The following is a 27,438-nucleotide window of genomic DNA, read 5'->3' on the forward strand; positions in this document are numbered from 1 at the left end:
TTCATCTTTATTAAAAGTTAACTGTTCTCTCTTTCAAGGCTGTTCTTTGTACTTCAAAATAAGTCTAGGTGTGTTTATAGTGGATTTCAATTGAATTTGATTTTGAGACTCAAAATTCAAGGACCAACCTTAAAAACAGACGCAAAAATTTCTGATGACCCTACAGACTCAGGCATACAGATGTATTCGCTAAAGGTAGATTACCTTTGAATTACACTGTCTATGTGAAACAATCTCTCATCTTCATTCTGCAGCCTCTCTTTTCTCCTCCTCTCTATATCATGACGTAGATCATTTGGATCTTCTAGAACTCTCACAACAGTCTAAGTAATAGGAAGGGAAATTTTATTGAAATTATATTGGATATATAAAATTAATTTAAAGGCAGGTTACTTGATCCACACAGTAGGTGCTGTGGCTTATCTTGTGCTTGCAAAACCATTTAAAAGAAGTGTAACCATCTGAGGGCAGGTAGGAGCCAGGCATGCACATTGACCCATGGATACAAAGTTCAGACTTTGGTTAGAAAGAACTCAGCTCTGCAACTATCTGCTGATCCTCTCTGCTTTGTTTTACTAATTACAATATCTCAAAGTAACAAGGAAGAAGGGTCAGTGTACAGCTGAAGAGGCAAAATATTCACAGAACTCCATTACTGGTACTTAGGCTGCCATTCTCCTTCATGTAGTTACCGCTAAATTTGCACTGTAGTAGATTAGCAAGCGGCAAGAGAGCAGAATACTTAATTAAAAGACCTCAAGCCTTCCCTCCTGAAATGAGCATCCTATTTAGCTATGGAGTTGAGAAAAAAAAGTGCTGAATAAACTAAGCTATGAGTGGTTTCAGAGTAGCAGCCATGTTAGTCTGTATTCGCAAAAAGAAAAGGAGTACTTGTGGCACCTTAGAAACTAACCAATTTATTTGAGCATAAGCTTTCGTGAGCTACAGCTCACTTCATCGGATGCATTCGGTGAGCTGTAGCTCACGAAAGCTTATGCTCAAATAAATTGGTTAGTCTCTAAGGTGCCACAAGTACTCCTTTTCTTTAAGCTATGAGTGGAATTTCAAGTGGGATCCTTACAAAGAAAGGTACATTCGTGAGATAAATTGGGAAGGTGGCTCCTCTGTTAGAAAGCACTCCAAGGCTCCTCAGCCCCAACTCTGGTGATATGATTTATCAAGGCTGAGAAGAGAGATATCAAAGGGAACACTCAACCATTACAAGACCCCGGGGCCTAGAAAAGGAAGGGGGTACAGGTGAGCTAAGAGGATCTGCCCCAGGAATCAGTGAGAGCTGACAGGCTAGCATGGAGACACAAAGAGTAAGAAAAGAAGAAACTGAAGTAGTGGCAGTCGGCTTCTCATAACCCAGAGATGGAGATAAATGGGCTGGCTGAAACATGTGAAAGACTACAATCAGGGGTTAAAGAGAAATATGCATGTAGATTTTTATTATGTTTATCCTTTGCTCTGTATGCTCTGTACCATTAGTGAATGAATAAAAAACGGGGGGGCTGTGTTTTGAAAAAAGCTGTTTTGGAGTCACATTAACTACCTCAGTGGTCACAGGACCCGAGTGAAAGTGGTGACAGGTGCCAAACCAAGTTGGTCCCACCGCATTAACACAGGTAGGAAACAGGTGAGCTGACAGCCATAGACCCAGTTCCAGAGTAGTTGAAGTACATGGTTCCACACAGACTAAGGTGCAAGAAGCCAGGTCTGCCACCTAGGGGGTACTTGAGAAGGACTAAAGGGGCTCAAAGTTCCCGCGGTAACTGTGACACCCAGATACATTACTTTAACCATCTGGATAATCTCTAGATAGAGATCTCTTCTCCTTTGGTCTTGTTACCAAAGTCCTAAAATAAGATTACTTCCAAATTGGCTTAGTTTTCAAAGGTCTGTTTTCACATCTAATTTATTCAGCTAGCCTTCCTCAGCATGGTTTGAAGCTTTGAGTGGAAGATATAGATATATGTTCTGCTTTCTCTTTGGAAAATACTAAACAAGAGGGGTCCATCATTAAAGTCTGGATTTTACTCAGCCGCCAGGAAGAGAACTTTTCTGGAAAGAAAAGGTAGAGAACAGTTCCCCAACATTCAAAAAGAGTAGCCATAAGCCGACTAAGAATCTAGCTCAACATACAGAAGTTAACAGGCTGGTGAACTGGGGGAATTAGACCTTTGAGGGAATGCTTCTCCATACAACACTGAGCTTGGCAACAAGGGCTTACCTCTTGAATGTTTCTTTGAAACAGCTACATCAAAACTGATCTCTCAGCATGTTGTTTCTTAAGAGAGGACAGAGGACAATGGGACTCTGAACAGGCTGCTATAACCAATTATTTGTCTATAAGTACTTCTGATCGGATGATCCAAAGCCTCAGATGGAAAGGCCTATTCCCATTTTTCTTATTTGCATCTTGTTCTCATATCAGAGAACACCAGCCAAGTATCCTCAAGTAGGTGCCCTTTTCCCAAACACTTTAAGTACCTAGTGTGAAATACAGAGCAGTGATTGAAGCCTGCGTGCTTTTCTGGATCCACATTAACTAGATCTAACGTTTTTTAAACAATATGTAAATACAACTATAATCATTAAAGTACATTGACAATACAGTTGGTTTGGGGTAAATAGTGCTGAGGCTGCTTGCGCCTACAAAAAGAGAAGTACTCAGGACAACTATTTAGTTTAGTGAGAGGGGAAGAAGGTTAGAGCCTTTTATAACCCCAGAGGGAACACTGGATCCATGGATTAACTGGCATCAACTCAATATTATTTAAACTGCTTTCAAATGGTTTTGAGTTCACAAAGCATAGCATGAGTACTCAAAAACTTCAGTTGGCAGAGAACACATCTGCCTGCTTATTGAGTGGGCAGGGAAATACACAACACCTGGACTGTCAAGATTCAGTTTCTAAATTTATGTGCAAAAAAAGGTAAAAAAAACATAATATTAGCTTAAATTTTTTGGTGGTTCAGTATTTGTATACTAATGGGAATGTTATGGACGAGTTACAAGAGCATGAAAAAAGGATAACAGAAGTGCTGACAGATTGTCACTGTAACTTATTCTCCCCTCATAAAAAACAAAAAATTAACATACCTGTCCAGATTCACATGGCATAGCTAGTTTATTCTGAAGTTCTGCCAAAGATATATCAATTCTCCTGAAGTAATAAGCCAAAATGATACAAGAATGAGTATGCGACATTTAAACATGGAAGAGAATGATCACTTTAAACTAAAAGCCATTGTTATTATGGCCATTCTTAAGACAATTATACTACACAGTTGCATGCTATGCAATTTACAGTCCACTAAAAGATTTTGAAAGAAATATTCCATTTATTTCATATTCCACATTAAGCTGCATGTATAATATACTGGAAACAATTAAATAGCTTAATCAATATAAGTAATAGCACAAAGTTTATGCTTTACCTGTGAATTTCTGGATCTGAATATATTTTAACTTCATTTAAATTTACAACTGGTTTATCTTGAATTTTTGAGAAGCGTTCATTTAAAGTTAGGTCAGAAGATGTAAAATAATTTGCTGTGAAGATATATTAAATGCAAAAATATTACTTTATCATTTGTATTGCAATTGCAGAACCATACTATTAAAATATTAACTGTACAAAACACTGAACGCTGACATCAAAATAAATTCCACTTGAAATCCAACCCTAACTCTCACTGCTGAAAGATTAGTACTTTAACAAACTGCACACATATTATAGCAGCCATCCTAGTACTTTAATATTTAGCATATTAGCAACAATGAAATTAATCATTTCATTTTTCAATGAAATTAATCTCAAACATAAAAAGAAGTAAGTTTACTATCTCTGTTAATATAATATTTTAAATACTGGTACCTATGGGTTGTCACAATCAGCATGGCATAGAAGTAGCACTACAACAAAATTAGTAAGGTTAAACTGAAAAATGAAAGAAGAAGCAAATATAAATTGCTTATAGGTAATGTTGAATAAAATAAAGTATATCTTATCTCATTCCTTTCCTCCCAAGAAAAGCTATATGAGAGGCACCAGTATCTCTCCATGGCAACACAAGCCCTGGTACTGCAAGATGGGATGCATATGGGTGTCCCACTGAGGTCAACAGAACTCTACACTGGTGCAATAGTTTGTACATATGAATTACCACATAGAATTGAGGCCCTAGCTTTGTATTTGTTTTGGCTGTAAATGAAATGCAAATCGAGTCCGTTTTTACTTAATATAAAAACTATGTAATCAAGTGAGGCCACCGGTTAAGAGACTACTTTTGTCCCAGAAGTCAATTTCTAACTCCACCTTTAACAATCAAGAGCCCCGATATCCTACCACCTTCTCCATGCTGCCAAGCCCCCTGCATATCCCTTACCCACATTCACTAAGGACAGAACCCCATGTCTTCCTTGAGAAACAGCTTAATTTGATCGCTCCTCTAGAAAAACCCTTCCTGAACACTTAGCGGACACCAGATTTCCTCTACTCTAGAGACTAGACTACCAAAACCTTCACATCAGCATTCCTTGTCAAACATGCCCAAGGCCACAGCCACCCCACAGACTGCTCAGAAATCTGCATGAGGCTTTACTTGTCTTGTTCTATTTGTATTCAAATAGAGACTTATGGTAAATACCAAAACATTTTAATTAACCACATCCCTAGTTTATATGTTCAAGCCTAAAATATTATAATCACCTTTAACTTGATGGATAATTGTTATGATTTCCTGAGTAAATTCTTTTGATGGGTTGTTCTCGACATTTTGTGTTACAGACTCCATGTGTTCAAACACTGGATGAAAATGTTCATTTTTCCTGCCAACAGCAACCAGATCATGAGACATCTGCCGCTCCATAGTATGGCTAGAAGCAGTCCTAGAATAAATTTGTATAAATTTATTTAGTAACTTTCAGAGATACTGAAATATTAACAAAATATTAAAATAAAGGCTAGATCAAGAGACAATTTCATCTTAGGGAAAGATGGAAAAAAATTAAAGCCCTTTTCACATTTTAAATCAAACACTACGCAAGGAACACAGATCATGAAGGAGAAGATTGAATGAGGAATGAAGGAGAGGATAGCTCAGACTATGCGTGAGCTAGGACTGGATTTTTAATGAGTATATATATATTTGTAGATTTAAAATTATGTAATGCACCTAGATTATCAAATAAAAATAAAGGAAAAACATGTATTCAGAAACAGCCATTACTATAGACGTATGTTCCAGCAGAAGGTATGGAGTGATTTTGGAACTCAGCAGGATGTATCTCCATATTCAAAAAGAGGGACTATATTGGTTTCCAACAGTAGTCTAGGCTATTCCCTCCCACTACCACCCCGTCAAACAATGACTCAATTTTCAAAAAGTCTTGTGGCTGACTATTGCAAGTAACCAGCTTGACTGGTTAATATATCAAAGGAGAAGCATCTGGTGTTTTTATCAGTACATTTTAAAATTTCTAAATTAAGCTGGTCTCCAAAATTGCTGCAGTCTCTCAAACTATTTTGAAGACAGCAATACTTTTAACAATCTTATTCTATTACCCTCCTTACAATGAACACTTTAGTCATTATTTAGGAAAACACAAAATGCAGAACATGTTTAAGTGTTCCACATTATCATCTTTTTTATAAAATACAAAAATGTTTCAGAATTTTTTTTATTGTGCTTTTGGAAGGCACCTCTCTATTTTCTTCCATCAAGAAGCAACATATAAATAATGATGAGCTACGTCAGACATAGCTGTTCCTGGAAGGTCTTCAAAACTGTTTGCCTATTTGCCACTGAAGAATAGGAAGCTTTCCAATGAAAATTAACAGGCCTAAGCAACCAACTTCTGCAGAATTTAAGTTTTCAGTTAAAAAATGGATGCAAAAATAGTCTTCCAAATGTGAAATGAATGACAATCCATACAATGTTGTCTTGCTCAGTCTGCAAATAAATTTCCATCTCTACTGTGGGTGGCTTTCCCAAACAGAAGCAGAGTGAAATTAGCAAGACATGGCCAGGTTCTTCACTACTGTTTTTCAGAGCCTTGTGGGAAGCAGTGAAACGGAGCAGGATCATGTCATGTATATTGCCACTCAAGAAAGCAGGAACAGCAGCCCAAGCACAGGTGCCACTGTCTCTCAAGCTCCCTAGTGGTACAGCCCTCTATAGTCTTTCATATTGGCCTCTCTTCAGTTAGTACAATGTTCTTTTTAGTCTCCATAACTCCATATTTTATTACTGATTTCAGGCAGAAAAATATACAAAAGAAACCTTGATGGGGAGGGGAAAAAATACTGTGGGAGTAGTTCCCTTTATATATAAGGAGTTTCTAATTGACTATATTATTTTGATATTTCTTAGACCAATATAGTTTATCAATGTAATGAAATACCACTCAGACATCTAGAGCATCGGTTTATTGTTCACCTTTCAGAAAATCCATCATGAATGTAAGAATTGCTATACCAGATAAAACCCGTGCAGTCTCCGCAAGGGAAGTTTCTTCCTAACGTTTGTCAGAAGTTGGCTTCTGCCATGAGGTATGACTGTTTGCCTCCCTTATAAAAATCTTTCTCCCACCTTATGTAGTTATCCAATTCTTTTTTTAATCCTATTAACTCCTTGATTAAATCTGGTCATCCTCAAGATTTTGCCACTTAACTGTTCACCCTCTTCTACAGTTCATTAATATAATAATAAACACTAGTCCTAGTAGAGAATCTTATGACACCCGATTGTTAATCTTTTGCCATGCTGCAAATGGATAGTTTTCTGTCTTTCAGGCAAGTTATAATTCATCACAGTACTTTACCTCTCAGAACATAACTACCTAGTTTCCCTACCCTACCCCCTCAAAATAGCTTCTCGTGAAGGACTCCGTCAAGGTTTTCCAGCCTAAATTATATAAACCATCTCTCCTTTACTCACCATCATGTTAATAGGTTAGAATAATTCTAGTATACTAAAGCATGATTTCTTCTCAAGAAGTCATACTGTCCTGTCTGTCCTTATAATTTTCATCTAGGTATTTATATTGCAATTTCTACTAATTTACTGGTACTTAAGTAGGTCTGATAGGGATGATCATAGAAATTACAAAACACACACCTATTTAACATAGGTACAACATTTGCCATTTCCAGTCCTCTGGCATAGTGGTTGATTACAATAATGCCATATTTTTGTTAGCTTCATGAGCTTCACTTTCAAGCTCATGAAGAACCGTTGCAGAAATACCATCAGGCCCAGGTAACATGCTGCTATTTAATTTAGTTTGTTCCAGCAACACCGCTTTCAACACATTTGGATTATACAGCCCATGAATGTACCATTTTGTTCTATAGTTTTATTGGATTTGAGATCTCAGGTGTTTGAGATTATATACATTTTAAGGCTGTAATTTTCAAAGGAGCCTAATGGAGTTAGGTACCAAGTCCCAGTGGAAGTCAATGAAAATCCCATCCTAAATGGTCATTCCAGAAGAAAGGACAAAACCAGATTTTTACCTGGTTAAAAAAAAAACAAAAACAAAAACACACCCAGGTAGTTATAGGCATCTCAGTGAGAGAAAAAAAAAACCATACACCTTTTTTCCCCCCGCCACATCCTTATAATCAGGTACTATTTTCTTTTCATAGAAACAAACAGTAACTTACACCGCAGTTAGCAAGTTAGCATTTTGTACTAAGGAACAACCACCTTATTTTGCCCTACTTACCACCTTAAGAATCTTTGGTTTCTCTAATATTCACAACTAAACAGGAAAGCATGAACAGGTAAGAAAAAAAATACCTGTACTTGTTTATCATTTTCTTCATATCCACTTTGATTGTGAGCAGCTCCTTCCTAGGAGTGACATCTGACATTTTCACATCTGAAACTGTATGACTTGTATCATGATGGCTATTAGAAGAATCTATTTTTTTTCTGAAATCACCTTCATTTCTTACTCTTTCCTTCTTTGTGTTATTAAAGGGTCTCAGATCAACATCATTTTTGTAAGAGTTGGCACATGCATTGCAGCCCTTCTCTGAACTATATTTAATGGGTACTTCATTATGCCCTTCTTCAGTCTGTCTCACTCTTCCACCACTACAGTAATCTAACTCTTTGCTATTCAGAGCACCCTTAGGAGAATTATATTTTTGGTCTTCCTGCTTTACATACTTCTGAGCTCTATCATCAGAAAAAGATTTTGTCCCATCTGGGTATCTATGATGTTTGTAACTATAGCCATATGCTATCTTCGCAACAGAACTCTTTGTGTACTCCCTTTCAGCAGGCCGATGAGCTTGGGGACCAAGGTTTCTTTGCTCCTCCTTTTTTTGGTAGGGTGGAAAAGAACGATCTTGCTTCCATTTGTGATTTCTTGCTATTTCTCCACCGTCATCTCTCTCAATTTCTTTAGCCCTTTTAGATGTGTGCCCATGTTCTCTGTAATCACGATCTTCAGGATACCTGTGTTGACATAAAGCAATTTACACTTGCACTAGAGAAGAAAGTGAGAATTTATGTGCAGAATGTTGGATAGCACGGCCTTATATGCAGAATGCGTGGCAAGTTAACCCAAAATCCCTCAAGCCAGAGTACAGAAGTGCAGGGGCACTTAAAAGGAAAATATTATCCTTTTATACTCTAGCCATGTACATGGATTTACTTAAAAAGATAAATACTTCTCTACCACCAGTTGCCCACAATTAAACTACAAATTGATAAATGCCTTTCAAGGTGGAAATCTTCAACTATAATGAAAACAGACTTTCACTTGAGGCTTTACACCACATTACCCAGGTTTAATTATTTTATTCCTATACCTCTTCTGCAAAGAGCTCCTTGTCGTAAATTCTTCAGAAGCTCTTCGGAGTGACTGACCATATTTGTCTCCTTGTAACCTCTGGTGCCTCATTTCATCTTCATGCCATTTTCTTTCAAATTTACATGAAGCCCCTAATGGTCTATGAAAAGGTTTCATTCCTTTCTCATCTGCAGTGTCTCTGAAGTCCTCAGGCATATATTTTTCTTGCATTTTGTGTGGGTAAAAAGGTCGATCATGTTCTTTGTAGGATATTTCTGAGTATTTGGGTGGAAACGGATATCTCCTGTTGCCTTCAAGCCTTTCTGATGAATGTGTTCTATAGGGTTTATGACTATACATATCCTCTAAAGAAATTCTTTTTAGGTTTGGCGAAGATGATCTATGTTCGTAAATTCTGTGGTGGATATTCCCATGTGGTGCAAATCTCGCATTGCTTTGTCCGTATTTCCCATCTTCCACTCTCCAAGACATAGGTTTCTTTAGGTCCTTCCTAAATCCCTTATATTCACAGTCATAATTAATATGAGCATGCCTTTGTCTATGGTGTTCTGGGCTCCTAAATGCAGGTGATAAGGACCTACACAAGAAAAAAAAATGATTCCATTTTAAGTGTTACAAATTTTTTTGTTAGAACAAAAATATATTCAATGCAAAAATAACTTACGTAGTATTACTGCGATGTTAGGGTTCATAATCTAAACAAGCCAAAGTATTCAAAATTAGAAAGCCCAAAGCAATTGCATCTCAGCTAGAGCGGATATAAAAACCTGATTTTTCCCCTAATGAAAAATTACATGGGAAAATACCTAATTTTTTTAATTGAAAATTTTTAGGTTTTCCACAAGAACTTTCATTTCAAAACAATTTTTTTTTTCGTTTCTATTACACTGGAAAATGTTGGAAAACAGTAAGCAAATGTAGAAAGCACTTTCACACTTGTTTACCATTTTTCAAATTTTTTCAGTGGAAACAAAAAGGGGGTGGGAGTGGTAAGAGGTGGAGAATGGGGGAACCCCAAACGTTCAAAAACCAAAAAATGGAGACAAAACATCATAGTTTCCAAACACTGGAACCAATTTTTTAAGAAATGCCACTTTGAAGCATTATGTTTAATTTCAAAACTTCCTTTTGAACAAAACAAAAAACTTTATTGAAATTAGGCTTTTCCTGCAGAAAATTCTGATTTTGTCAAAACCACATTTGCCACTAGGAAAAATTTTCATAAGTCAAGAAATTTAAACCAGCTCTCTGTCTTCTTGCATGTAAATATGAATGGTTTTGCTAGTAAGTATATACGTGAATATGTTAAACGATACTTCCACATGTTCATTTTAAAAATTAAAAAAACATGATTGATTGCACTTTCATATGCAAATATGGAGTTCATACAACTAATTATTCAAATGAACAGTGTTCCATCACAAATTCAAGTGACACTTGCGCATTAAAATAAATACTCTTCCATGTGTATTTCAATGTGTGATGAAAGCATGTTGAATAAAGTATGCTCATCTGACTTTCAAAAATGCTGAGGCCAGCTATGCAGGGGTGTTTTTTTGTTTGTTTTTTTTTAAAACTGCCAGACACCTACTAGTCAGAGGCCATTCCAAAAGAATAAGACAGTAGGAACCACCCATTGAGAATCAGGAGGCAATCACAGACCAAAGCATCTTGTATTTAAACTAACCAATTACTGAATATTTACAGCAAACTCTGCAATCAATCCACAGATTTAGAGAACCCTTGAAAATCGTAAATTCCAAGAAAATCACTATCTTCTTGTGGATTTTTCCTTAGCAAATGCAAAATTCATTGCAGATTGCTAGTTCAATTCTAGAAAGCTATGTTCAGCAAAAAAGCTGTCTGCAGACGCAGGACACCACCATCAACTTTGAAAGGTACGGTCACACCTATGGGGGCCAACTAGAAATGTAGTGGTTGTTTTGACATTCTGCCAAAATTGATAGCATGCACCCCGCTCCCTCTACTCAGGAGGGAAAGACTTCATCCAGCCTACCCAACAAACCCCAACAGTCCACCTCACTTAATTGTTAACCAGTTTGTTTTACTTTTTTAAAAATGGAAATGGAATTTAAAAACCTGTCTCAAATTAAACTGGTGCCGTGCATGCACAAACTCCTTCTTGCAGGCTTAATGATGCTTGAAACCTATTACCGATTTCTATCTGGCTCAAATTTCATGCAAATAAGAACTCATGGAAACAATTTACTTTTCAAAACTTGCTTTTACAGATTACATAAAATTAATATTTTATAAAATAAATGTTTTGTTTGAAATAAATTTTTAGCCTTAATATCTTTTTGTTCTGCTATCCTAGAAGATACAGGCTGTTTTATAAACTTGTATATGAAGCGATGTTCTGAAAATATAAACTAGGGCTGTCGATTAATCGCAGGTAATCAGTTAACTCACGTGATTAACTCAAATAATCAATCATAATTAATTGCTGTTTTTAATTGCACTGTTAAATAGAATACCAATTGAAATTACATATTTTGGATGTTTTTCTACATTTATATTGTACTGTGTTGTAATTGAAATCAAAGTGTAGATTTTTTATTACAAATACTTGCATTGTAAAAATGATAAACAAAAGAAATAGTATTTTTCAGTTCACCTCATACAAGTATTGTAGTGCAATCTCTTTGTCGTGAAAGTGCAAATTACAAATGTAGATTGTTTGTTACATAACTGCACTCAAAAACAAAACAATGTAAAACTTCAGAGCCTACAAGTCCATTCAGTCCTATGTCGTGTTCAGCCAATCGCTAAGACAAACAAGTTTGTTTACATTTACAGGACATAATACTGCTGTCTTCTTATTTACAATGTTACCAGAAAGTGAGAACAGGCATTTGCATGGCACTTTTGTAGCTGGCATTGCAAGGTATTTACGTAACAGATATGCTAAACATTCGTATGCCACTTCATGCTTCGGCCACCATTCCAGAGGACAGGCTTCCATGCTGATGACACTCGTTAAAAAAATACTGCGTTAATTACATTTGTGACTGAACTTATTGGGGGGAGAATTGTATGTCCCCTGCTCTGTTCTACCCACATTCTGATACATATTTCATGTTACAGCAATCTCGGATGATGACCAACCACATGTTGGCATTTTAAGAACACTTTCACTGCAGATTTGACAAAACGCAAAGAAGGTACCAATGTGAGATTTCTAAAGATAGCTAGAGCACTCGACACAAGGTTTAAGAATCTGAAATGCCTTCCAAAATCTGAGAGGGATGAGGTGTCGAGCATACTTTCAGAAGTCTTAAAAGAGCGACACTCTGATGCAGAAACTACAGGACCCGAACCATCAAAAAAGAAAATCAACCTTCTGCTGGTGGCATCTGACTCAGATAATAAAAATGAACATGCGCCAGTCTGAACTGCTTTGGATTATTATTGAGCAGAACCCGTCATCAGCATGGACGCATGACCCCTGGAATGGCGGTTGAAGCATGAATGGATATATGAATCTTTAGCACATCTGGCACGTAAATACCTTGCGACGCTGGCTGCAACAGTGCCCACAAATGCCTGTTCTCACTTTCAGGTGACACTGTAAACAAGAAGAGGGCAGAATTAACTCCTGCAAATGTAAAACAAACAAACTTGTTTGTCTGAGCAATTGGCTGAAAAAGTAAAAGAACTGAGTGGACTTGCAGGCTCTAAAATTTTACATGGTTTCATTTTTGAATGCAGGTTTTTTTGTACATAATTCTACATTTGTAAGTTCAACGTACAAATTGAATCACTACAGTACTTGTATAAGGTGAACTGAAAAATAATATTTCTTTTGTTTTTTAACAGTGCAAATACTTGTAATAAAAAATATAAAGTGAGCACTGTACACTTTGTATTCTGTATTGTACTGAAATGAATATATTTGAAAATGTAGAAAACATCCAAAAATATTTAAATAAATGGTATTCTATTATTGTTTAACAGTGCAATTAATGGCTATTAATGTTTTTAATCACTTGACAGCTCTTATATAAGCCATAATAAAAGTTAAGGATTTACCTGTATTTCCACCTTGGTGATCTTGATCTAGATCTAGCCATCTTTTGATGTGTGTGTCAATTAGTTTCTTGAAGCTATAAGAAAAATATGAATTATTAGTCTGTTTAGAGAGCTATAATAACTGGTTCTCCGGACAGTTTTTAAGCAAGAGAGCTATCAATAGGAGGCATAGACTTTTTTTTATTTATTTATTTTTACGAGATTTGTATTTAAATCTTGTTCAGTTTTTTTAAAAAAAAGATAAAAAGTGATTTTGTGAGGCTGGTAGCCTGAGAAAAAACAGCTGTTTTCTTTAAAATTATTTAAATATTGGGCAATTGCTCCCTTTCCTCTCTAAATTCTGTGATATTTGTGTTTAGGAATCTTTGAAAAAGTAATGTCACAAGGGACCTGCAAGAACAGAAAAAAAGTGACATGATTATAAGGTTATGTGCTGAATGCCACAAACAGCAGACATAGGAGGAGCATTCAGGACATTAGTGAAATTAATTTTTTCTCCCTTCTTTATAAATTTAAGAGTATTATCTGCATATACTGAACTTCTCTTAGTGTATTCAGCAAAAGTTGTTTTAAGCAGTTACAGGTCACCTTTTCATAATTACATTTTGCTTGTCTTAAATAGTATCATAATACACAGGAAAAGACACATTAAATTTCCTTATATTCACTTTTTAATCCATTGGTGACAGAGCGTTTCCCAGTGGTAACTTGCTATTTTGATTTAGGTTTTTATAACCTGATTTTAGACATATTTAAAAACATACAGATGATGACAAATTACAAAAGGAAACATTTCCCATTTTTAAACAAGTCTAATATAGTGTTTACACTTTTCCTTTCCAACCCCATAAAATTCAATTATGTTTCTTAACATTATTTGCTTGCTTCCATCAAGTGGGACTTTTTGGATAATATAACTTAAAACAAAATACCAAACTACAATTTCAACTGCAGGAATAGCTATTAGATCTTAACAAATCATTCTATTAATTGCAACTCAGAAGGACATACTGAATAGTCCCAATGAAAACCACAAGCATTCAGATATTATGATAGTGGGTAACCTTTTAAAAACCTAGAGCAACAGGGTATGCTAAGTCAGGAGCTAACTCAGCACCCTGTCACTTTAATACCCATCAGTATATATTAACTGGGATTTAACAGGAAGACAGGTAGTTGACAGAGGGAGTCAATTAACTGAGTAGAGCTACAGCTCAAGGGCTAATTGAAGAGGAAGCAACCCCAGCAGGTGGGATTATATAAACTGACAGGAAGAAAGTGCAGGGGTGAGGGATCCTGAAGTACACAGGATTAGATGCCGCTAGTACTGTTCCCTTCCCTAGAAGCAAGGGGGAAACTGGCTAGGGACTGTAAATATATGTCAACAATGCTACAGGCCATGGCCTGCTGGAAGAATACAATAAAACATGGTGGTGATGGCGAAGGAGACCTGGAGTAGTAGTGGTGAGTTGCTGCAATTGGAGAGGACCTCCAGAGAACCACCCCTGATAACTGGATTTAGTTCTCTGTTTATCAAAACCAGCATTTTCTCATTGAGATGTGCCATAACCTGCCCATATACCAGTTTGCAATAAACTGAAGTTTCTTACTAGAACTATACTTTGCTGGTACTTTATATGTGTTTTTTCTGTACAAATCAAATATCTGAGTATTTACCTTTGGTGAATCCTTCCATGTGGCATAAAATGAAGGAGTAATGCCAAAAGGCAAAAACCTTGTAATGGAGCAGAGATGGTGACATACACCCAAAGACATTTGTACTGAGTGCCTCATAAGAGATCCAAATCCAAAGTAATTTTGATCATCAATGCTGAAGTCATGTGCATGAGAGCCACACTACTAAAATTGCAGATACTTATAGACAAATGGTTTCATTCAATGTTTATTTAAAAATTAAAGGCCAGATTGCAACATTTTTACTCACACTGAGTAGCATCTTATTCCAAAAATGATGCCACTGACATCAATGGTATCACAACAGGGCCATAAGTGATTTCCCACTCGATCCAATGCAATGAAAATCTTTAAAATCTTGGCTAGTGAACATGTTGGAAATGGTGCTTCCTTAACTGATCCATACTCTCAAAGAAGAGAGAGTTCTATTATCTTTGCTAGGATTCAGTTGTTTTCCTTCCCAATCACCAACTCTGCCCATCCAGAAAAAGCACAATGGTTTGTGTACTTCACAAAAAACTTGTTCCCTTCATAGGTTTCTTAAAGTCTTTGTATTTCATTCTTAATTTTAAAAAGTCCATCATCTAAAGAAGCAACATCTCTATTTACTCCCCACTGAAAATAAGTAGTAATGCTGAAGAGGCAATAATGCTCATCCCTAGCCGTCTCAAAGCCATGATAATACAATACGATCAAACTAAAAGTGGAATGTACGTGGTTAAGTCAAACCTAAGAAAAAGCCTTCTCATCCAGATCAGCAATGCAGTCATCTTGGAAGCGTGGGAAAGACTGATAGCATGTACTTGTTTTCGCCTTGGGATAAATGGTACTATTATAATTTCCAGCTCAGACACTCCTTTTGCCTCATGGAAAGAAATGTCTTACTTGTTTTAATATAGGACATTTAAAACTTACCCAAATCAAGTAATCTGACTTCCTGACAGTGAGAGTCAGAAGATTATGGTTTTAAAAAAAGAGAATTTATTAAAGAAATTGCTCATAGCTTATTTTCCAAGGGTATGCAGACAATGACCCAGAGTATTAGTTACCTAAAAATCATAGCAATATATGAAAGAATTATTAATAAATGAAGACTTAGTCCCAGGTCATGAGACTGATTAGTTTGGGGAAGAAACTAGACAGTAATTCTATGTCAGGATTGTCTGAGCCAAGCAGGTGGACTCTGCGGTGGCCTTTTGAGTTGCTGAATCTGCCTCATAGATCTTCCTTACAGATTAATTCACTTGCCTATCTGTTAGGATATAGATATTCAGGCCTGTTTGTAAAGGTCTATACTCTAAGAATTTAGGTGTATTTTTATCACTTGGCTAGTTAGAAGTATAAAAGAAACAATCAAAATCACTGTCTGCCAGTGTAAGGTCCTTCTCTTACTGTGACAGTCTGAGGCCCTGTTCTTAGGCTAAGGCCTTTGGCTAAGCAACAGAGACAGCCATAAGCGACGGGTCACCTCCTCACATTCCAAACTAGTCACATTGAAAGAAGGTGCTACTGGGCTGTTAGGAATACAATCCTGTCCTGATAGTGCCTATCACCTCCAGAGAAAGGGAAGTGCCTAGAAAATGTAAAAGGAAACTCAGTTTGAAAGCATCCTGTCTGGCAAGAACTCACTTATCAATAGCTGGGATGTGAAATCCTCACTTCTGTATTGTTTTGTCATTATAATTCCCACTTTGCTATTGTCTGTCTGTATAATCTCTGTCTGGTTCTGTGATTGTTCCTCTCTGCTGCATAATTAATTTTGCTGGGTGTAAACGAATTAAGGGGGTGGGATATAATTGGTTACATAATCATGTTACAGTATGTTAGGATTGGTTAGTTAAATTTCAGGAAAATGATTGGTTAAGGTATAGAAAGCAGAACTCAAGTTTTACTATATAGTCTGCAGTCAATCAGGAAGTGGGTGGGTGTGGGGGAGGGAAATGGGAACAGGGGTGCGGACATTGGAATCATATTTGGCTAAGGGCAGGAATGGGAACAGGGACACAGGTGTAAGGCTCTGTGGTGTCAGAGCTGGGAAGGGGGAAGGAAGGAAGGAAACTAACTGGAATCATGCTTGCTGGAAGTTCACCCCAATAAACATTGAATTGTTTGAACCTTTGGACTTCGGGTATTGTTGCTCTCTGTTCATGTGAGAAGGACCAGGGAAGTAAGTGGGTGAAGGAATAAGCCCCCTAACACTGTCTACTGGCAACTATAGTGGGATACAAATCCACAAGCTTTGAATTAGAGATCCAATGAAGTCCATTGTACCACAGAGCTTGGGGTACTGCAGGGCCCTCCCATTCTGCTATAATCTGGACACCATTTAAGGAGATATAAGGAACTAATTTTGAAGCTGAGGAAAAATATCTTCTGGACATTTTGCTGTCTGGTTTTTTGGGTCTTTTTGGGGAGGCAGGGGGAAAGAGCAGGTTGTTGTTTTTTGTTTACAAAAGGGAAGACTTGCCATAAGCAATGGTCTTATGCAAAAATAAACCTCCTTAGAATAGTCTTGAAGTACTCCTGATGGAACCCATCCTATATTTCCTTTTTCTTGTCCCTCGAGTTTCAATTCCAAGAACTGATTTTCCTCTCAAGAAGAAGAGTCTGAGCCCCCAAGACAACTTTTCTTGGCCACTGCCTTTTTGAGAGTAGTGCTTTGGGTAGGTACAAGGATCCTTATAACACCCTTAGCAAGGGTCTGAAAGACAAATCTATGCCTGAGCTTAAAATGGCCAGTGTTATTTGTATTCCCTGCCCTTCTCCCATGTGCATTCTTTTGGGGAGGCAGCAAGGATTTGGCTCCTGTACTTTTACCCTGTCTGATTCAGACAGAGATACTAACATACAACACAGAGCTAAGGCAATTCCTGCAGAGCTAGTGGGATGCACGTCTAGATTATTTGAGAGAGACAAGGTGGGTGAAGTACTATCTTTTATGGAATCAGCTTTTGTTGGCGGATTATTTTAATCTTTTTGTATGCTCCAAAAGGCTGCTGCTTCTTTGCTTCCCTTGTCAGACAAGTCTTGGAGGAGGGTATGCTCATAGATTCCTGACTCCTTTATGTGGATTTTTGTCCAGCATGGTCAGACTCAGGAATCATCAATCGGAACTGTGGTCACCTGGCTGATGGGAGAGGGAACTGGAGGTGTCCCAACCTCCACCCTTATATACCTTGAATGGAAAAAATTTACATCGGTAAGTCTAACTGGAAAAACAGTAGCTAGTTAAGGCTTCTGTAAATAGGCTATAAAATATGTGGACTTTGGGTATTCTGTGGAGTTGGGCACAATGGTCCCTTACTGCCATCTTGATACCTCTCCTATCTGGCTTTCGTCTAGCCTTGTTAATAAGGTGGTCTGGTTGATTCATCTGTGGGCTAGGCAGGAGATGGGGAGAAAGAGAGGAAGGGCATTTCCCCAGCCATAAACTAGTAGAGCTCATTATCCATGCATTATCTGGAAAGAGGTTTAGGAATTGAAGGTCTCTCATTTGACCACTTGCCAAGCAAGTATCTAGCAGGGACATACCAAAGCATGCACCAATGCAGTGGCTCAGCAAGAGAGAGAAGCCAAGAATTCAGAGGCTCAACCTCAGAAGACAGCCAAAACATTTGACACAGATCCAGACACATTAAAGCTCAACTGCCCTAAGAGCTAAGACCTGCAGCATAGAAGTCTGTCTGTCCTACTCATAAACAAGGTGGCAAGACAAACCTGGCAGTCTTTTCAACAGATGAGGTATACCCATGAGCCAGGGATTAACAAGCTTTCACAGACCTGGCGTAGCTACCCGTTTTTGGAGGCTCATCAGGCTGCTGTCACTGGATCCGTATGCTATTAAGCTCCTCTGAGTGAGCTCCAGATACTCTCTTTCTTTGGCCTCTTGGCTCACTCCCCAGGAACAGACTCTTGTCTGGTACCCCTTCTCGGAAGGGCTCCATGGTCCAGCTGCCCTAGCCCCAAGACCAGTGCAAAACACACACTCCTGCTCATGACTCCCCAGTAACTTAAGAACACACTTTCCAGAACTCCACCCTAATGGGTACTCAGGTGTATAGTTTAACTCTTCAGTGACATGATAGTTGAAGCAGATAAACAAGAATTTGCAGAGGGATATCTAAACCAATCACTTTACTGCAGGGTGGAATGATTTAAATCAGTGCTTTTCAAACTTCTTTTCTGGAGACCCAGTTGAAGAAAACTGTTGATGCCCACGACCCAACGGAGCTGGGGATGAGGTGTTTGGGGTGTGGGAGGCTCAGGGCTAGGGCAGAGGGTTGGAGTGCAGGCTCTGGGGTGGGGCCGAGGATGAGGAGTTTGGGGCGCAGGATGGGGCTCTGGGTTTGGGGGGGAGCTCAGGGCTGAGGATTGGGGAGCAGGCTTACCTCAGGCAGCTCCTGGTCAGCGGTGCAGTGGGGGTGCTAAGGCATGCTTCCTGCCTGTCCTGGAACTGTGGACCGCGCTCCGCCCCGGATGCGGCCAGAAGCATGTCTGGCTTCTAGGTGGAGGCGCACAAGCATCTCCATGCGGCGCTCGTGGGCAGGCACCACCCCTCCCCCCCACCCCAGCTTCCATTGGCTGGGAACCCCAGTGCTCGGGGAAGGGTCAGCACGTGGAGCCCTGTGCCCCCCCGCCGCCTAGGACCCAGACGTGTTGCTGGTCACTTCCGGGGCACAGCGTGGTGTCAGAACAGGTAGGGACTAGCCTGCCTTAGTTGGGCAGCACCACCGACGGGACCCAGTGCCTTATATTCTGCGACCCAGTACTGGGTCGTGACCCACAGTTTGAAAACCACTGATTTAAAAAACCCAGGGGAAAGCCTTGATTTACATAAGATTTTAATCAACTTTTCCATTTGTATTTCAGTTAATTTTCTAAAGAAGGTGCATTTTCATTGGTTGATATAACATGTTGATTTACAACTAAACAGAGCCTTTACACTAGATTTGGTGCATCTTTTTGCTATCTAGAAGGGTAGACTATATACATTTATTTAAGCAATAATATAGCTTAATATTTTCAGATTCTTATTTATTGTACATTTTTAGTTTGTTAGAAAATGATAATGATATATTGCTTATTTACTAGATAATTAACTTTTAGCTCACGGTTTGTAGAAAGCTGTATTAGGATGACAATTAGAATTTAAACACACAAAACAGCATATAAAGTGTATAAAGTGTATAAAACATACATATAAAACAAAACACCCTTAATTGTTTTAGATACATAAATCTCTCTTAACAAAACATGTTTCATACTTACACAACTAAAAAATTTATTAAACAGAGGGGTTAACTGTAGTCAGTCAAACAAACTGATTTCAGGTCAGCCTGGGAAAATTTTCAAATATGCCAAACAAAAGTAACAGGATCTTAAATTCCTAATCTCACCTAAGTCTCTCAAAAATGAAACAACTATCTCTTAAATTACTTAGGCTGATCTATTCGTCCATATTCATAATGCTTGACTTCAAAAGTTAGATTTTTTCCCAGTGTTTTTCTTTATATAGAAGAACAGCCTTTAACTCCATTTTTCATAGAGGCTCATGCATTCAGAATATTTATTTAAATGTTTTAAGAGATTACAGTAAATATAGGCTTTAATGTATTTTGCATTAAATTCAGATTCATGCTAAACAGGTTTATTTTTTAAAAAGAAAAAAATACAATTTAAACAAAATAAAAAATCAATTTTATGTTTTTCAAAAAGTCACCAATTTTTATCCACCCTGCTTTATTTTAGACACCATGAGATACACAGATCGGTGCAAAATAAGAAACATCTGTATACAATTCCCTGCCTCGGTTTCCTCACCACTCTTGAGCATTCTTTGTCATTTGGTATATAACATTTCAGGCTTCCAGGCCCCCTCTCCTGGACCTCATGCCTCCAGTTCAAGCTTCTCTTCTGAATCATGGAGTCTGCTTTGACTCCTGCAACCAGCTTCCTTTGGCTTCTGTTGGTCTGACAGTCACAAGGTTCCCTCTAGCCCAGAAAGCAGGGCCTTGGTGCTTCTGACCCTCTCAGTCTCTGTAGTTTTGAAAGCTAACACTGACTCCTAGCCCTTTGTTCCTTCTGTTTTTTCCCCCATGCTCTTCTGTGGACAGTTTTTTTTTTACCAAGGTGGCAGCCACACTATTGTTTTGCTAGGGCAAGGCCTAGTCAGCTAAAGGTCCTCAATGACCAGCCTATTCAGTCCCCTTTCTCCTTGCCACAAGCAGTATGATGCAAATTGTAAAGATCACCACCCGGGCATAAACATACAGAGTTCATAATATCATACAGAAATCATAAATTCCACACAAACTGTCCCATATGCCTGAGTTCCATCCCAAAGATGGAAGCAGGATGAAGACCTACTATAGGATTTATAAGCTTTACCATGCTGAAGAAAAAAAGTGCAGCGCATCAATGGGTTTGTTCCAACAAATTTAAAAGAATTTTCTACAATGTTTTAATTTGTGGGAACAGCTTTAGTAATGCAGCATACAACGGAAGACATGCCAAGAGGCATTAAATGGACATCCTTGAAGACCTGGACTTCACAGATTATCTCGCTCTATCACATACCCAACACCATATGCAAGAAAAAACAACTCGACAATGCATTCAGACAGCAAATTGAACTGAAAATCAACTACAATAAGACAGATATCATGACCTTTCATGTTGTCTCACCATCACCAACAGGGATAGAGGATTATGTTCTCACCAATGTAGAAACATTCACATACTTGGGCAGCACCATCAGTCAAGATGGTGGAACAAGCCAGGACATACAGAACAAAATCAATAAAGTCAGGAACACCTTCAGGAGCTCAGATACAGTCGGAAAATCATCAACATACAAAACCAAACTCAAGATTTATCAGAGCAGCGTACTTTCAACATTACTTTACAGTGCAGAATACTGGGGAATGAGAAAGGAGGACGCGTGTCCAAACTACCTTAATTCCATACAACCTGCCTCAGAAAAATCCTCCATATCTTTTGGCCCAGGACAATCTCAAACCAAGACCTATTCACACAGTGCAGCCAAGAGGATATGAGCACCATCATTGCCAGGAGGCATTGGAGATGGATTGGCCAAGTGCTTCGGATGGAAACCGATTCCATCACCAGAGTGGCAATAAAATGGACACCTAAAGGCAAGCAAAAACAAGGCCGCCCGAAAACAACATGGCAAAGAGCTCTGGAAGCTGAGCTGAAAAGCCTGGGGCACAGCTGGGTAACCATTAAAAGACCTGCCAGAAACAGACAGGAGTGGAAGAGCTTTGTCGCTGCCATGAGACGTAATGGGAACATGATGATGATGATCTTTAGTAAATATAAACAGCAGAAATGTCTTATGTGAGTAAGTTTACTGGGCATCTGCTATAATTTTAGCAGACTTACATGAAAACTCACCCAGTCAGTGACATCACCTAGGCCAGTAAAACACCATGTTTGCACCAAAAAAAGAATGCAGTGGAAACTTACAAGAACCAATGGGCTAAAAATAATGTACATAATGATTATATTTTTTAAACCCAAAATAAATGCAGTTTTTTGTGGAGAAAGCATTAAGACCCTAGGTTATACACCACAGATTTAGAAGGTCTTTTCCAAGTCTACCTTTTATAGTGTCAACCACAAACATTATCTAGACATTTCTGTGAGGAGCACCAGAGAAATCCTCATAAGTACACTTCAAAGATGATGTGAGGCAGTTGTCTTGGAATTCTACATAGTCTGCGGACTCAGGAGGACAACACTGTATTTTCAGTTCCTATTCAGGAGGTTTATTTCACTACTAAAATGACTAACTTTCCTTTTTTAAATCATGTGTGAGGTTCGTACAATCCATCACACTAGTCACGTAAGAATTAATGGGCTACTGGAGGCCCAATCAACCCCACTTCAGGACATTTGAAGCAGATGTCAGGCCTTGAGGAAGAAGCTAAAGGGAAGAGAGCCCAACTGATTTGTTCCCTGGGTGTGAGAGAGAGCACAACTTGAGTTTTCACTGCAGGAGAGAAGACAGGCTGGGAAGGGTGGAAGACTACTGCTACAGGCTCTCCTTGAGGTAAGGAGAAAGCTTTTATTTCTTCATGTTGATTTTGGACTTTCGGTACCCCAGAAGGGGAGGAACTTTTGGGTGACCTAGCCAGAGCGCTAAAATCACCTCAACTTAGAAGGTGTTGGAGGCTGGGTGGAACAACAAAAGGCCAGGAGGGAAACAGAGGCAGACCCACTGCTGCACTGCACCAGGCTATAACGGACCATGTGGGTCACATAATGAAAGCTTGAACTCTACTCTGAATTGAGAGGCATTCCCAAGCCACACTAAACCCTCATAGTCTCAAATATTCATCTTTCAGTGTCTTGAAATTTCCTGAATTCAATAGCTCCCTAGTCTCCTAGAGTATCTTCCAGGGGAGATAAAACCTGAATTTCTGACAAACAAACTAGGGAAAGATACTACCCCTTCAGCTCATAGAACTCTTTTGGGCCTTTTAGACTTCATGAAGAAACAAAACTGAGCTAAAGCTCCTCTTCTACCCAGTCTCCCCCTTTTGCAGGTTAGGGTCATGGACAAGAAAAAGGTCACCGGTACAATCTCAACACAATCTTCTCCAGAGTTCTATAACACCTGAATGCTATACAACACACGATTATATAAAACCTAACAGAGAACTGTTTTTAATAATCACAAAACAACAGGAAACTAAATTTTCTCCAGATCATTTTCAAAAAACACTAAAAAGGACTTTCAGTGATGTCGTATGTGAATGCTGCCAGTGAACTGCACCAAGAGCTCTTTTAATAACCTGAAAATCTAAAGGGATTCTACAAAGTGTGGAAACATGGACAAATTGTTATGGACAAGTACAAAAAAATTGCACATGCATGTAGGGACAAAAAATCAGAAAGTTTAAGACATAAAACAAGTTACACCCAACAAGGGATAAAAAAGGCAAGAAGAAGAGAGTCTATAAGTATATGAGGAGCAAGCAAAAGATGAAGGAAAGTGTAGGTCAAATTCCTAACAAGGAAGGATAGCTAATAAAAGAAGATTAAGAAGGCTGAGCAGTTTAACGCCTATTTTGCTTCAGTCTTCATTAAAAAGATTAATTGTGACCAGATGCTTAACACAATTAACATTAACAAGGGGGAAGGAACTCAAGCCAGAATAGAGAACAAACAGGTTAAGGAATATTTAGATAACTTAAACGTATTCAAGTCAGCAGGACCTAACAAAGTTCACCCAAGGAACTAGCTAAAAGAATCTCTGAACCGTTAGCAATTACCTTCAAGAACTCGTGGAGGACAGGTGAAGTTCCAGAGGATAAGTACTTTGTTTGTCCTTTGTCAATCTTTTAAAAGGGGAAAGAGGATTCCAGGAATTATAGACCAGTCAGCCTAACTTTGATACCTGGAAAGATACTGGAACAAATCATTAAACAATCAAATTGTAAGCACCTATAGGATAACAAGGTCATAAGGCAAATCATGCCAAACCAACTTCATTTCCTTCTTTAAGAGGGTTATAGCCTACTGGATGAGGGGGGAGAATAGTAGATGGGATACATCTTGATTTAATTAAGACTTTTGACACAGTCCCACGTGACATTCTCATAGGCAAACTAGGGGGGAAATGTGCTCTAGAGGAAGTTACTATGAGGTGGATGCAAAACTGGTTGAAAGATTGTACTCAAAGAGTAGTTATAAATGGTTCACTGTCAAACTGGAAGGGCATAGCTAGTATGGTCCTGCAAGGGTCTGTCCTGGGTCTAGTACTAGTTAATATTTTCGTTAATGACCCAATGGAGTATGTATGCTTATAAAATTTGCAGATTACATCAAATTGGGAAGATTTCTATCACTTTGGAGGGCTGGATTAGAATTCAAACAATTTTGACAAATAGGAGAACTTGTCTGAATTCAACAAGATGAAATTCAAAGACGACAAGTGAAAAGTACAACACGTAGCAAGGAAAAATCAAACGCACAACTACACACTGGCGAATAACTGGCTAGACAACAGTACTGCTAAAAGGATATGGGGGGTTACAGTGGATAACTAAGTGAATGACTCAACAATGTCATGTAGTTGCAAAAAAGGCAAATATTCCAGGGTGTATTAACAGGAGTGTCACATGTATGCAAGACACAGGAGGTAACTGTTCGAATTTATATATCATAAAGATGAAATATCAAACCCACTGTTAAATTAATGCACTGGTAAGACCTCAGCTGGAGTACTGTATCCAGTTTTGGGCACCACACTTTAAGAAAGATGAACAAATTGGACAGAGTCCAGAGGACAGCAACAAAAATGACAAAGTTTAAAAAACTATCCTATGAGGAAAGGTTAAAACAATTGGACATGTTTAATTTTGTGAAAAGATGACTAAGGGGGGACCTTATAACAGTCTTCAAAGCTTCAAGGGCTATTATGAAGAGGAAGGTGACCAATTATCCATGTCCACTGAAGGCAGGACAAGTAGTAATTGGCTGAATCTGAAGCAAAGGAGATTTAGGTTAGATACGAGGAAAAACTTTCTAACTAAAAAGTTAAGTACTGGAACAGGCTTCCAAGGTAAGTTATGAAATCCCAGTCCATGGAGATTTTTAGGAACAGGTTAGACAAACACTTGCCAGGGATGCTCTAGGTTTATTTGGTCTTGTTTCAGCCTGGGAGCCTAGAGTAGATCATTTTGAGGTCCCTTCCAGCCATTTTAACTATGTTGCCCATCTACACTACAAAATAAGTCATCCTGGAGAATTTATTTACTATACTTTCCCCTTCCCCTGAGATGATTAAAATATGGTTCCATCTGTAATACAGATGGGATCCAACCTGTTTTAACTACCTTGCTTTAGTATAATCCAAGGACAAAGATCTCCTTTACGTTGCAAGACAGAGCTACCTGGAGGGTGGTCCCTGTTCAAAATGCATGTCCATTGACAGAGTTGGTTTTTCTAGCAATGACTGGACCAAAATGAATCCTGCCTCAGTTTATCACAGGCATGAAGAAAATTGACTTGATTATACATACTAAAGTAGTGGCAATACCACCAGAGTTATTTTGCTGGAGGCAGATGTGGAGGTGCACAGTATAGCACAGACATTATTTAGGAAAGACAGCTGTTCATCAGAACTATGAGGGTATGTCTCAAAAACTAAATGAATTACTTTTGACTGATCTCTTCCCACACTAGCACTTGCAGAAGAAAATATTTTAAAACTATTCTAGAAAATCCAATTAGAACTTTCAAGATGTCAAAAATGTGTTGTTCAGAAACAACTGAATATCAAATTTAAACTTCTCGTCCTTGCCTTCCAACTCTGCCCCAGGCTCTGATCTCCTTTGTATGCTTTTCCCACTGACATTTTTGTGCCTTCTTCTATGCTGTCCCTTATGGATGAAACAGCCTTCAATTTCCAATGCAATACACAAATCTCTTCCCATAATACTCAAGAAAGAATAGAGACCTACAAAGGTAAGAAATAAAATAACATAACTAATTATGATAGGGGCTCTCTCCTCCAGTTCTCCCATCACTTCTTGTCTCACTTGTCTCTCTTTTTTAGGAATCGGATAAAATTTTCAAGAGATCCGATGTGACTAAGGAGCACACACCCCATTTTCTCAGTGATTTTCAGGAGCCTAAGGCCTAGTCTACACTACAGGGTTAGGTCGACAACCTGTCTTGTGTCAACCTAGCTGTGGAAGGGTCTTTGCTTTTGGTTCCCGTCAATGTAAGTGCCTCTTCGCACCAACTGAGTAACAGCACCTCCCTGAGCTGCCTAGAGTCACAACTGATGTAATTAGGTTGATGCACTGTCAGTGTAGACACTGCGTTGCTTACTGACAACACAATCAATACAAGCACTAGGACCCACGTGCACATACACAAGCCAGTTAATAACTGTGGTGGCTGTATGCCAACATAAGTTACGTAGACATAATTCTGTACTGTAGACATGGCCTAAGTCACTTTTGAAAATGGCGCTTAGCCTCCTAACTCACTTTTGTGCTTTTAGAAGTGTTACCACTTATCTATGCTAGGCAAAAAGATGTTTCTATAAAATTGAGTAGCTTTATCTAGACAAGGACTTTAGGTGTAAGGGTTTGTCTACACAAAAGCTTGTACCACTTCAACTATTTATTGCATATTTACTTTGTTTAAATTGGTGCAAGTTTGTGTAGATGTCTATGTTGATTTGGTTCAATCCTGTAAAACTCTCAAGCCAAAATACCAGTCCCTACACACACAACTTGTACCTGTTTAATGAAATCAATATAGATTAGGGCTGCCAATTAATTGCAGTTAACTCTCACGATTAACTCAAAACAATTAATCACAATTTAAAAAATTAATCGCAATTAATCACCCTTATAACAATACCAACTGAAATTCATTAAATATTTTGGATGTTTTTCTACATTTTCAATATTGATTTCAGTTACAACACAGAATACAAAGTGCATGCACAGTGCTCACTTTACATTATTTTTTTTACAAATATATGCACTGTAAAAATGATAAAAGAAATAGTATTTTTCAATTCACCTCATACAAGTACTACAGTGCAACCTCTATCTGCTGAAGTAAGCTGTAGCACATGAAAGCTTATGCTCTAATAAATTTGCTTGTCTCTAAGGTGCCAAAAAGTACTCCTTTTCTTTTTATGGATACAGACTAACATAGCTGCTACTCTGAAACCTCTCTATCATGAAAGTTGAACTTACAAATGTAGAATTAGGTACAAAAAACCTGCATTCAAGAATAAAAATGTAAAATTGTAGCGCCTACAAGTTCACTCAGTCCCACTTCTTGGTCAGCCAATCACTCAGATA

At 38.3% G+C, this 27,438-nt stretch overlaps 1 protein-coding gene across 21 annotated transcripts in view; it reads right to left on the reverse strand.

Annotated features, from left to right (window-relative positions):
• The window catches only part of BCLAF3 (BCLAF1 and THRAP3 family member 3), a 59,428-nt gene that overhangs the window by 29,517 nt on the left and 2,473 nt on the right, over positions 1-27,438 (reverse strand). For 18 of the 21 annotated variants that reach the window (XR_012160363.2, XR_012160361.2, XR_012160388.1 and 15 more), the window contains exons 2-8: positions 12,890-12,963; positions 8,835-9,413; positions 7,813-8,478; positions 4,719-4,897; positions 3,445-3,559; positions 3,107-3,170; positions 205-323 (exon numbers count right to left, since the gene is read on the reverse strand). Coding sequence is in view for 17 of the 21 variants with exons in the window: in XM_073356850.1 (XP_073212951.1) it covers positions 205-323; positions 3,107-3,170; positions 3,445-3,559; positions 4,719-4,897; positions 7,813-8,478; positions 8,835-9,413; positions 12,890-12,930 (1,763 nt within the window). In the remaining 4 variants the exon portion in view is untranslated. Of the gene's footprint in view, positions 1-204; positions 324-3,106; positions 3,171-3,444; positions 3,560-4,718; positions 4,898-7,812; positions 8,479-8,834; positions 9,414-9,500; positions 9,532-12,889; positions 12,964-23,880; positions 24,017-27,438 lie in introns of those variants that run through there. The other 3 variants (XM_073356876.1, XM_073356868.1, XM_073356941.1) reach the window with 3 other exon arrangements.

This window comes from Lepidochelys kempii, chromosome 1, assembly GCF_965140285.1.
Source record: "Lepidochelys kempii isolate rLepKem1 chromosome 1, rLepKem1.hap1, whole genome shotgun sequence".
Taxonomy (NCBI): domain Eukaryota; kingdom Metazoa; phylum Chordata; order Testudines; family Cheloniidae; genus Lepidochelys; species Lepidochelys kempii.